This window comes from Cervus elaphus, chromosome 9, assembly GCF_910594005.1.
Source record: "Cervus elaphus chromosome 9, mCerEla1.1, whole genome shotgun sequence".
Lineage (NCBI taxonomy): Eukaryota > Metazoa > Chordata > Mammalia > Artiodactyla > Cervidae > Cervus > Cervus elaphus.
Window position 1 is genome coordinate 33,378,216 of NC_057823.1, and position 13,547 is coordinate 33,391,762.

At 42.2% G+C, this 13,547-nt stretch overlaps 1 protein-coding gene across 8 annotated transcripts in view; it reads right to left on the reverse strand.

The window, feature by feature from the left end:
• Positions 1–13,547, reverse strand: part of LOC122699847 (synuclein alpha interacting protein) — a 153,869-nt gene that overhangs the window by 49,576 nt on the left and 90,746 nt on the right. For all 8 annotated transcript variants that reach the window (XM_043912263.1, XM_043912262.1, XM_043912260.1 and 5 more), the window contains one exon: positions 13,425–13,497. In XM_043912263.1, the coding sequence (XP_043768198.1) occupies positions 13,425–13,497 (73 nt within the window). The remainder of the gene's footprint in view (positions 1–13,424; positions 13,498–13,547) is intronic.

The window sequence follows — 13,547 nt, forward strand, 5'->3', positions numbered from 1 at the left end:
ACTGCTTATGAACCAATCTGTTTATAACAGCCCTCTCTCAAGCACAGCATGTCACAGATATAGGGACCAAGGACTAAACCTTTTAAAAAATAAATGAATGAAGAGAGGAGAGAGGGTGTTGGGCAGGGGGGACAAAGGTACAAAGGAATATGCTAGACCAAAGATGCAACGTATACTACATACACATGAGTCTTGTCACAGTGAGTCACCCTTGCCCACATTTTGGACAAACTGAATGTGTTGAATATTTCAAAGACAGTCTTGGTAAAGCTATTGAAGATGTGCTACGTATTAAAGTGTTTTTATGTGTTTCCTAAGTTCTAGCCAAAATTGCTTCATCTGTAAAATAAAGGGGTTAGACACATGATGGCTAAGACCTGACCCACCTCTAAATTTCTATGACTGTATGGAATGTCTACAAATAACAGGGCTCTTTATTTTGAGTGACTCACTATGAAACACTATAATTCTTCTGGATCCATGTCTTTCAACAGATCCTCACAAATTTATAATTATGAGGCTAAGCTGATTGCTGACACAGAACAACTCTTTGGCTCTTGGGACTGATAAATTAGTATTTTCTTAGGAAGATAATGTACAGTTTGCGATTGCAACGGTGGATCCAATTTTTGAGACTAAACGTCAGTGCTGGCTCCCAAAATGTCTATTTTACTTCTAAATATGGAGTTATGTGTCCATACTAGAAAATCAGCTTTAGACATCAAGAAGAGAAAGAAAAGGAATGTATCTTTATGATAAAATACTGTTCTCTTCTTATTTATTGTTAAAAGGTAAAGGAATACTAGTTTCCTTGAGAAACAAAATGATCAACTTTAGCTGTAATTGCCTTAACATGTACACAACAATGCACTTCCCATCTACAGCTACTGGAAACCTAGGCATCTTCAAGGACATGACTTCAAAGTTCTCCAAGAGGCCATTTCCTTCCATTTCTATACCTAAGAGAGGGATATCAATGAAAGATCAGGAGGGTCAATGCTAGAGTCACATTTCCTTAATCCAAAGTAAATGAAATTCATTGTGGGCCCACTTATCAAAAACACTTCAAGTTCTAAAGAGTGGTGACAGGTGACTTACATCATCTCATGACAAATGAAGAAGGATACGGAGCCTGACTGAAGATTACTTGCTGAGTGCTCTCTGTACCATCCGTGAGGACTAGATTGGAACCTGATCTAAGAAAGGGTTAACTCTGAATCTGGAGTATTGTGTCAGGCCACGATGTTGGGAACAGCTGGTGGGAGTGAGGAACACATGTTTCTGGAACGTTCCCATGGAGTTGTCTGCTCATCCCTTTCACTGGTGCCACAGACCCTTTATTGAGCATGTTGTGAGGCTGAGGGGAAAGTACAAAGGATTTTCTTATAAAAATATCAACCAAAGATTTATTCACATTGAGATGTTAAAATATTATTGGAAAAGATTCATTGATTTGGTTCTCAACTTCCTGAATTTAGTGGCTGCTGACACCAAACAGCTTAGAAAGTGTCAGATTCCGGTTTTGTAATTCTCAGCCCTGCCCTGAACTGTCAAGACCTGCTCACATCACTTTGTGCCCCATCTGAACACATCTATTTGTTGGGTGAAAACTCACAGAAATACTCAAAATCCCTTACTACCTGGATAGAAAAGATACTTCTTCACCAAAGATGTGTGTTCTGTCAAGAAATGTGACATAATATTTTTACTACTTAAAATCTTTGGACCTTTAAAAATATGGGTCCTATAAAAGAGCAATGGGTGATTCTCAAGAAAGTACACGGTTTTAGTTATTCTGTTACCTGAAAGGGCTTCCCAGGTGGTTCAGTGGTAAAGAACCTCCTGCCAGTGCAGCAGACTCAGGTTCGATCCCCAGGTCTGGAAGATCCCCAGGTCTCTAAGACCCCCTGGAGAAGGGAATGGCAACTTGCTCTAGTATGCTTGCCTGGGAAATCCCATGGACGGAGGAGGCTGGTGGGCTGCAGTCCATGGGGTCTCAAAGAGTCAGACAGGAAAGCATGTTGACCTTCACTCTGACATCAGCAAAACCTTTTGAGTGGATTAACTCTTGTATCCACTCGAGGCCCATTACCAGGTTTCCTTTTTTTTTTTTTTCTCTCTCAGTGCTAAGTTGTAGAGAGAGATACACATCCAGGCATGGTACAAAGGCTCAACAAGCAGAGAAGTGTGGAGACGGGAGAGCTTGCTCAGCATGGTTTCTGGAAAGTGCAGAACCACGCTCACCAGTTTTAACTGAAGGTGGCGATGTTTTACAGTGCTCATCTGTCAAGGCCAGGAAACACCGAGAGACTGCTCCTTGCTAAGAGAACCAGAGGCAGAGAGGGTGGGCCGGGCAGGGGATGGGGGTTGGAAAAAATCCCCATCCTCTACCCTCTACTCGACAGCTCCAACAGATGGCTGGCTCCCAGAATGCCATCAGTAAAAAGTGTTCTCTGTATGAAGTCACGTATCCGCATTAGGAATACAGCTTTAGATACAAGAAGAGAAAAGGGTGTACACATCTTAAGGATGCAAGTGTTCTACTTTTTTTTAAACTAAACGTTAAATGAACTTTATTTTCCAGAAAAAAGTGGTTAAGTGTATGAACTCTGGTGCCATTTTGAGGGGGAAGCACTTGAAAGGTCTGGAAGGGTGGAGAAATGGGAGGAAGAACTAGCCTGGCCTGCAGGCTCCTTTTTCACAAGGGTCTGCCCACCCGAGCTGGTGGGGCCCCCGGCAGAGCTCTCCATTACAAGGCTGTGGAGAGAACAGGGCAGGTAAGAGGGAATGCAGCCAACTGCAGACAGAGGCTCGGCCAGGAGAACGCCTAGCAGAGCCACGTGCCTCCCTGTCTATTGCAGCTCAGTACACACTTCTCAGGCACTGTTATAAACGATCGGAAAATAAAAAAAAAAAAACCTCTCCAAATGCTGTTTCTTAATTAGAACTTTCCTAAAATGTCCTCCATCTTTAAATTGCTAACAACATATGTTGGTGTAAAACCTCCTATGTTTCTGACTACAAGGCAAGTGTATCATTTCACTAGATGTTTTCACAGCAACTGCAGAGGGTGATCGGTGCCTCTGTTTTTCTCACTTGAAAATAAATGAGAACTCAGAGAATTTTAAGCGTTATGTGGAAAATTACACACAATGCTGACTGCTCAACCAGGACGGAGATTCCTGGACTTCAACTTTCTTTCCGTAATACCACAGAACTGCCTTATCAAAACACAAAGCATCCCCTAAACATTCAGTTCACATTTTTTTTTTTTAATTTGGGTCACATGTGGGCAATGGAATCCTAGACACCAGTAGTAAAACCTGGTTGTACTCATTTCAGATTCACTTTAGTCTAAATCCCAAACTGTACACTCTGTCTATAGATTTTGGTAACCACTGACTATCAAGTAACATTAGTAAAATGGCTTTTAATAACAAGTTTTCTTAGAAACAGTTGAGTGGAAGAATTTCCCTACTTTGTTTATCTTTAGTGGCATCAGCCTAAATTTAGAGTCATCTTATCACCGAGAATTAGTTCTGAATTCAGCTGCCCATTCCTTCAACTGGTTAAAGGCGGCAATTTCTTTCCAGGATAAGCAAGAGATACAAGAATAGAATAACACTTATTCAGAAGTGCTAAAGTAACTGGTAGAATGTTAAAAGCCTCTTACAGGGGCCATTCATTCTACAAACATCTGTTGAATGTTCTCTGTGCAAACGCGTGGTTCTAGGGGTACAGAGGGGAATGAAACAGACATAATCATTGTCAGCAGAGGGCAAGCCGACAGACAAGACACAGATGAATGAGAAGTTACAAAATGCAAATTGCTCTGATGGAACAAAGAATAGATGAGAAGCCTCGTCATGGAAATGATACATCCTAAGCCAAGGCCTGATGATGAGAAGAAGACAATTACTTGAGGGTAAGATGAGAATTACAATTCTCATCTTTCTCCTGATAGGAAAATATAGGATAAAGGATGATTTTGTGGAGATCTGGGTAGAAGGAAGCCCATCCTCAAATGTCTGGTGCAGGACAGAATCTGGCAGGTTTCATAGTTCTCATATCTAGAGCAGAGTGAGCCAGGGTGAAGGAGAGCAAAGACAGAGCTAGGCAAGGTTGTCAGGGGCCAACTCATTTGAGGCTTCTATTGACCACAAGAAGGAGTTTGGTTTATATTTTAAGTGAAATGGGGTATTCTTAGGGGGGTTCCACAGAGAACACAAGGGTCTGTCTTACATTTTTATTATTTTATTTATTTACTTATGTATTGACCGTGCTGGGTCTTCACTGCTTTGCTAGAACAGGCGCTATTCTTTGTCGTCGCAGTCCTCAGACTTCCCACTGTGGGGGCTTCCCTTGTGGAGCAAGAGCTCTAAGCACACAGGCTTCAGTAGCTGTAGCACACAGGCTTGGTAGGTGCAGCTCACTGGCTTAGTTGCTCTGTGGCATCTGGGATCTTCTTGGACCAGTGATTGAATCCTTGTCCCCTGCATTGGCAGGCAGATTCTTATCCACTACGCTACCAGGGAAGTCCAACTTTATATTTAAAAATACATCTTTGTGCCTACTTGGTGGAAACGTGGGATGGTAGGATTGACGGTGAAGAAGGAAGTGAGACTAGTTGATGGTTGTTAACTCAGATGAAATGTAAGGGTGGCTTAAGTCAGTGCTTCACAAACTTGAGGGCTTCCCTTGTGGCTCAGCTGGTAAAGAATCCATCTGCAATACGGAAGACCTGGGTTCGATCACTGGGTTGGGAAGATCCCCTGGTGAAGGGAACAGCTACCCACTCCAGTATTCTGGCCTGGAGAAGTCTATGCATCGTATGCAGTGGGGTCACACAGGGTCAGAGACGACTGAGTGACTTTCACTTTCACCTTCTCAAACTTGCATCTGCACAAAGGCTTGGCCTGGAGAGCCTGGTAGGATGCAGATTCTGATGGAGGAGTCTGGAGTAGGGCTGAGTCCACCTTCCTAACAGGCTTCCAGGTGGTGCTGACCGTGCTGGTTCTGGCTCCAGGTCGCATCGTGAGACGCAAGAGCCTGACCAAACAGTGCCGTGGAAGGGTCTGGATTTTTGTAGATGATTCTTTACTCCCTCTGAGAATCCTTCAACTATGAGATTCTAGTATCCTGTTTCTACTACATGACTTTCAAATTTTTTCTTAGGGGAAGAGTCAGGGCAAAGGAGCTAAGTGGACAAAGCGCGTCCGTTCATTTTAAATAGGAAGAGCGAACCCATTGGGAGACAAAAGAAAAAGGATAAGCTCTCAGCCAGAAGTGGGGTGCTCTCTGAGATGCTGAGAAGCTCCAAAACCAGTAATGACCCTCCCCTCCCCAGTCATACCATCGCATTGATTGGGAAGGCGGGGCAGGGAAAATCCCTCTTCCCTTCTGATGGAGTGACTTCTGAGGAGGAAGTCACCTAGGGGGGCTGCACAAGGTCAAAGGCACTGGGGTTCTGTACCAGTTTCCCCCTGACCCTGGGCTTCACTTCCTCCCCTACCTCCCGCCACGATGCTTATCTCCCTGACTTCTCACGCTTCCTTACTGGGATCCCCTTGAACTCATTTCTACCAAGAGCAGATTTCTCCACCTGTTTTGAGTTCAGTAAAACCAAAATATGGGGAGGAGACTGGGTCTCTGCCCTGAAGTTTTCTCTCTCTCTGACACTGCCTCATTCCTGACTTTTTTAACTCCACAACCTTCTAGACAGTCAGGGAGCTGCAGGGCTTATTTCCCTGGCTAAGCAAAGGGAAGAAATGTTCAAGTAAAGAGGAGGAAAAAGATGCAATGTATTTAATCTCTGCCACTGCCAGCCCTTTACATTATTTTTGACAAGAGTTTTATTTTTAACTTCTCTATCACCCCCCTGCTCCTATCTTTCCCTGTACTGACTTCATACTCTTTCTTTCAGAAACGTAAGCTAAATATGGGGTTATGTGTTAATCCATAAGTGTTAACGGATTAAAAGCAGACAGAGGGGGCAGCTCTGTTTTCCTAAGATCTGTGGTTCATTCAAAGTGATGGCCATACACATTTTGTAAGAGCAGAAAAAAGCAGTGGATAAAATGGCCCTTACATCATGCTGACAACCATACAAAAAAATACGCCTCATGAAAAAATGCTAGTGAGAAATATAGCGATTTTGTTTTGGTGGCATGGTTAATTGTAGCTTTTACTTACCATTTTAAAAATGAACTATGTCAGCTTTATAATTATAATTTTGTTAAAGAAAAATAAAAAATGACTAACATACCCACCTACATGCTTTACGGTATGTAAATTTTTACTGTGGTTAAATAGACATTTGTCATAAATGTCAGATTCTTTGCTGTATCAGGTTGACGCGTCATTTTCTTGACTGAGATCTTAACAAATCTGTTCCCCAATTCTTTGAGTACATTTTACGTTAGAGCGTGTGAAATGGATTAGTCAGCAGGCTTTCAATTTAAACTGCTGTACCAACCTTCGTTTTCATGCTTTTAGCATGAAACCTTAATAATATATAAACAGGAGGTTTATGTGTTTAGCATCATTAGCTATACCACAGCAGCACTGAGCAGATAAATTTCATGTCAATGTATTATTTTTGGTGCTAGCCAAAATCCTTGAAAAATCTTAGAAATCCATGGATTTTCAAACATTCAGGGTTTTTCCTCAAAATTTGCATGCACAAGGGCTAAAAATATAGCAAATTCATAATGTTTCTAATTAAACATCCAAAATTACTTTTACCAGATACTAACTTTAAAAGGTATGATTTTTCTTTACTCATTATCATACCAGTGATCTTCTCTACTATTTAGGTATTGAAATCCTTTCAGTGTCTCTTCTCAAACACACCCTAGGGCCATTTATTACTGTTACATAACCAAGTTTCCCAACCTTAGCACAACTAAGTTCTCAGATGCAAAACTGCATTAATATTTATCTGCCTTCTTTCAAAAGAAAATTATACGAGCTGAGCAGATACATACTTGTAAGAATCACAAGACATTTAAACCATGAATTGAAACAAATGTGTATTTGAGTGTCCAATTAATTAAAAGAAACTCGAAGTCAATGAAATTGAATATGTTTGATTTGAATACCGTATGTCGATTTAACGCATTTAATCCTCATATGGAGAAAATGGAGAGCAGAGTTAACACTCCCTGCCTTGTTCTGTCGTCCTTCCCTACATGAGGAAAGGGATTAAGCAGAGAAAACATGCAACTGTTTTACAAATAACTCTCTCTTATAGGTGCAAAATTTTCAGACATAACATCCTTGGTGCTAATCCTTGCCTCACACCACTAGCCACGCGTGGTTCCTCAGACTGCGACAACTCTTCAACTGTTAAACTTCATAGGGGCTCTGCAGTCAGTAGACTTGCCTTCAAATGCAGAACTCTGGGCAAAGCATTTGCTCTCTGTGAGTCTCAGTTGCCTAGTCAGTAAAATGGGCATTTATTTTCCTTATCAATAAAAAGACCATTACTATATAGTCTTCCCTGTGAGAATTATTTTGAAAGTAAAAGTGTAAAGTGTTAGTTGACCAGTCATGTGCAAATCTTTGCAACCCTATGGACTGTAGTCTGTCAGGCTCCTCTGTCCATGGAATTCTCCATGTAAGAATGCTGGAGTGGGTTGCCATTCCCTTTTCCAGGGGATCTTCCTGACCCCGGGATCAAACCCTAGTCTCCTCATCACAGGCGGATTCTTTATTGTCTGAGCCACCAGGGAATTATTCCAACGACAAATAAGCTGTGTACAGAAGACTCTGCCTAACACCTGGTACACTGCACACCTCAGACATAACCGGGAGAGCTCGGTAATACAACTCCAAACACACCAAAGTTTGTTCTCAGGCTTCTAAGCCCTAGTTGTTCTTCTTCGTCCTGCCTTCCTCTGATATCTTCGATTTCTTTACACTTCTTTTCAAAACTTCTTTTGCTGACAAAAATTCTATGTAGTCATACAGTGGCTCGTAGGCATAAAGAATCTGCCTACGATGTGGGAGACCTGGGTTCGATCTCTAGGTTGGGAAGATTCCCCTGGAGGAGCACAGTTGACAGTATTACCCTGTGAGGGAAAATACAGATTTTAATAGGAATCCATGCCTTTGGCTGTGGGAAGGGCACGCAGAGCAGACTCGTGGTGTCAGTGAGCAAATGGAAGGCGCAGGGAGTCTGCCCCAGACCTCTGGCAGCACTTGGCCATTTGCATTTTCAGAGTCCATGTGGAGCTGGCACAGGGTCCAGGGATGAAAAGTGGGTAACCCTGGGCTGTGTGTCTTGTGGAGAAGCTTCCAAGGGTTCAGCAGGGTTCAACTGAACTCCTGCTCTTCTCAGGACACTTGGAAAACCAAGCAGAAAGGACAGGCACTGGTTGTGCCTCTGCAGCCCACTAGGGGTGGCAGGAAAGGAATGTGCTAAATTCTGAGGCTGATCAGTGGGGCTGACAGGTTCTGATCAGATCACACGTGGGAAGGCCTCAGGTGCAGTTCTGGGTGCACCACTTTTAAGAGGGATGCTGATAAATGAAACATCCACAAGAAAGCAAGAAGCATGAGCAGTATACACTCAAAACTGGGGAGGGAGATTTTAATTTGGAAAAGACAAAACCAAGGGTGACTGCCATCTCCAAACGCTTAGTGGCAACACTCTTGCCCAGGAGGAACGGTCCTTGTCTAAGGTTCCAAAGGAAAAAATCAGGTATCAGGATGGACATCTGAGGCCGCTGATTTTGGCTGAACAAAAATTAACCACTAATTCTGGCTGAACAAAAATTAATCTCTATGAATAGGTGGCTTTGTCAGACTGTGAGCTCCCCGCCACTAACATGATGAAGTACAGGCTTGGATGATCCCATCAGCATAGTAACCATCACTTTCTAAGATCTGATGGATTTGGGACTACATTCTTATTACTTTTAGCCTTAAAAAAACTCACTTATAAATAATCAAAACATTTTTCATTTAAATTTACAGAAGAGTTGAAAGAATAAAAAAAGTACAAAGAACACATGTATACTCTTTACCCACATCCATCAACTGTCAACATTGTAACCATCTGCTTTTATTATCTGCTCTTTCTCACTTTCTCTCCTTTTTAAACTAGATGATTTTTAGGGATCCTTCTTTGACTGAGAGTTATGACTCTAGGCTTCCTTCCAGGTAACAGGAATTTAGAAAAATTGGGATTCTGTTGGCAGTGCTCTTAAGAGGTCTTAGCATAAAACCTGAACTCCAAGTTCCTTGACTCACAGGGCCCTGTAGAGTCTGACCCTCACTGAATGGCTTCCTGGCCTCATCCTCATTTTGATCGCCCCCCAACTCCTCCACAGCCACACTGGTTTTCTTTTTCTTCTGCATCCACTAAGCTGATTTCTGACTCAGAGGCACTGCACTTGCTAGTTCCTCTGGCTTCAATGCTCTCCACTGGCTTTCCCATGGCTGGGCCCTAGGAACACTCCCTGATCCCCAAACTCTTCTCTTTTCTCCACTATAAGTTACTTTGTCACAAGCCTCGCATCACTTCATCACTATTGGGAATGATCTGGTTTGTGTATTCATTTGCCTGCCTTTGTCTGTCACCCCCAGGATGTAAGTGCTTTGATAACAGGGCCTTGTCTACACCTTGTTTATTACCCTGTCTTCAGTGCGTAGGACAGAAAACACACAAGTTACTTGGGGAATGAATAAATAAAAGAATGAGTGGCTCCAAGAACATCTATCTCATCAAAGACTTGTTAATAACAGGATGGATGTTACTACTTGACAGCTTACACAGAAAGTGCCTAACAGACTTAAAGGTAAAGAGACACATCTCTATTGGGTGGGGTATGTTCACAGTCACTAGAAGTTTAGGGGAAAGTTCCCCCATCCAGAAGACGTAGACTTTTCTCAGGAGCCAATGTGTCTTCTGCTGCCAAGGGTTCGAAAAGATCATCGTAACAATGGAGATCTGCAAGGGCTACTGGAGCCAACTCCTCCTAGGTTGTTGAAACAAGAAAGACCTGGGGCTGGGGTTGGGGGGCAATGCTGGGGGGCTGCTGGGGACTATTTCTACATCTGAATGCCCATGGAACTCATTGAGACTGGCTCAGTTCTTTCAGAAAGGGAAGGTGAAAACTTTACTATATTGAGATCTCTTTCAAAGAAGTTCACAGATAATTCTACAGTGGTGCTTGGGAGAGATTAATTTTTCATGTGTTTCTTTTTCTAAGATCTCTCTTGCTCTATTAGGAAGTGGTTTACCAGCAACAGAACTGGACATGGAAAGACAGACTGGTTCCAAATAGGAAAAGGAGTACATCAAGGCTATATATTGCCATCCTGCTTATTTAACTTATATGCAGAGTACATCATGAGAAACGCTGGGCTGGAAGAAGCACAAGCTGGAATCAAGATTGCCGGGAGAAATATCAATAACCTCAGATATGCAGATGACACCACCCTTAAGGCAGAAAGTGAAGAGGAACTAAAAAGCCTCTTGATGAAAGTGAAAGAGGAGAGTGAAAAATTTGGCTTAAAGCTCAACATTCAGAAAACTAAGATCATGGCATCTGGTCCCATCACATGGGAAATAGATGGGGAGACAGTGGAAACAGTGTCAGACTTTATTTTTTTGGGGCTCCAAAATCACTGCAGATGGTGACTGCAGCCATGAAATTAAAAGATGCTTACTCCTTGGAAAGTTATGATCAACCTAGATAGCATATTAAAAAGCAGAGACAATACTTTGCCAACAAAGGTCTGTCTGGTCAAGGCTATGGTTTTTCCAGTGGTCACGTATGGATGTGAGAGTTGGACTGTGAAGAAAGCTGAGCACTGAAAAGTTGATGCTTTTGAACTGTGGTGTTGGAGAAGACTCTTGAGAGTCCCTCGGACTGCAAGGAGAGCCAACCAGTCCATCCTAAAGGAGAGCAGTCCTGGGTGTTCATCGGAAGGACTGATGCTGAAGCTGAAACTCCAGTACTTTGGCCACCTCATGCGAAGAGCTGACTCATTGGAAAAGACCCTGATGCTGGGAGGGATTGGGGGCAGGAGGAGAAGGGGACGACAGAGGATGAGATGGCTGGATGGCATCACCGACTCGATGGACATGGGTTTGAGTAAGCTCCGGGAGTGGGTGATGGATAGGGAGGCCTGGCGTGCTGTGATTCATGGGGTCACAAAGAGTCGGACACGACTGAGCGACTGAACTGAACTGAACTGAACTACCAGGCTCCAAATGGTCCATCATATTGGAGGTATACATGTGATTCCATTAAAGAGACCTGAGTTTTCCCCTCAAACATTCATTTCTTGTCAGGTCTAATCATTGGTGATTACCTTGAGCATTGGATATTTGCTCTGGGTGAGTCTGAAGGCATCTGAACTTGAAATTGGCCTCCTTTTCAACCACAGAAGAAATCTGTAACATTGCCTATTGTGGAAGGGGCCACAAGTCACATGACCTGGAGAAATATGGACTAAACCACCCCCAGGAAAATTGCTTTTAAAAGCTTCGGTTAATTCACTTAATTTGGTAAGCAAGAGAAACTATTTAACAGAGAAAACACATTTTCTACTTCAATGGTGAGGGAAAATGCTAGCTTTTAAAGTTTTAAAATATCCTGAAATTAAATTACTATCCCTAAGTCTAGTTATCTGTTAGTATAAGGAATGTATAAGAGAACAGACTCCAGAGACAGACTTCCTGGAGTTTGAATCCCAGCTCCATAATGTAATTGCTGTGTAACTCTGGGCAAGATAATTAACTTCTCTGCTCCATGCCTCAGTTTGCCCATCTATGTAATACAAACATCCTAATGGTACTTAGTTCACAAGGATTTTAGGATTGCGTTAACACAAGTAAGGGCTTACAGCAGTACCTGGCACATTAAGCACTACTGAAGTGTTTGCTATTAAGTCTTCTTTCTTACTCTCCATCTCCAACTTAAAAAAAAAAAAAGAAAGAAAATCTTGTATCTCCAAAGTATCTTCAGATACATCACCTAATTTTGATACTAACAGTAGCCTAGCAACACTGGCAGAAAAAGTTTCTTTTTTATTTTATAGATAATGAGTCACAGGCTCAAGGTCAGATAAAGGGTAAAGAGCTGAATGCTGACTCAGACGGAGGTCTTAGACTCTGAGGCTTGGGGCCTGTCCACTGCATCTGCTGCCTTTGTCACTGATCACAGGGTTCAACTCTCAATCTGGTGATGGCTTTTAAGGAGGCACATTCTGATAAGTCTTATGATCAAAGCCTCTGTTAACCACATAGAAACTTGAGTGTGCTTGAAATTAAAAAAAAAAATTTTTTTAATGGAGGTAAGTGAAAACTTTCATTTGCACTTCAAACTATCTTCTATGACAGTTCTGACCCAGACAATGAAACATTACTTTCACTCACACAGAAAAACACAGAGATAAACAAACCTAGATAGACGAATTATTTTTCCCACTTCATCTAAACAAACTGTCGATAGTAAACAAACAATCCAGGAGAAAAGTAAATAAGCTTTATACAGTCGTTTCAGTTCAAAAGGCCTAGAATTCTAGTAGCTGTATAAGTAGGATGATCTATTTATTTTCAAATACGATGCACCTAATTCAAGGATTATCTTAAGTCTTCCATCATCTGCGTTTCTTAGGATGCTAGTTACTATCAGAGGTCCCGCTTTGGCAAGGTTAATGGTGATGCCTTAGAGTAATTAGTTGGAAAAATAACAAACATCATTTCATAGTTTAATGCTATGGTATCATTCCCATCAATATCCTTTTTTATTTTCATTTTTGCCCATCACAGAGAGAAAAGCAGAGAGGCTTAAGTTGATTTTCAGAAGGAAAAACAATCCTGAATGTACTTTTACTTTGGTCGAGGGTGGGGGGCGGTGCAAGGAGAAAAGGTCAGCCAGCTGGTTTTCATCTATATGCCATAATTCTCTGTTTAGTTTACACTATTAAACTCCAAAGCTTTGCTTTAATCTTAACTGTTACAGTATGCCTTACTGCAGATTCTATCATGTCGCATCCCTGATAGGATTTCAGACTTTGGCGAAGCACCATCCCCCAAGTTGGTCCTTGCCATCTGGGTAGTAAACGTATCCAACATTTTTTCATTGGCGCCTGCATCATTATGTTTTGTCACCAATGGTTTCTCGGGTTTGCAGTAAATTGCTGCGTATACTGTGGTTTGGAGCCACCGCGATGATCGCCTACATTTATTTGTATACAACTGGGTCCTCATCAGGGCCTCCCCGTCCAGTTGGTCTCTGGAGGATGACCTCACATCTGTTTGTTGGGGGTGGGTGGTGAGTGGAGAAGCCATAAAAGAAGAAGAAAACAGAAAGCAGGAGCAACCAATTTGATGGGGGAAGAGATTCCAGGAGGAGTCCCCCACACTCTAAAAGGCAGGATAAGAAGAGGTGAGGAGCGAAACTTACCTGATCTGTCTTCATTTTGGGAATCACATCTTCGGCACAGTTCCGGGATGGTCTTGAGTGATGTGACTGAATACTGAACGGGAAGCCAGAGGAAAAAGAGTGTAAAGTAATAATTTTAAACAA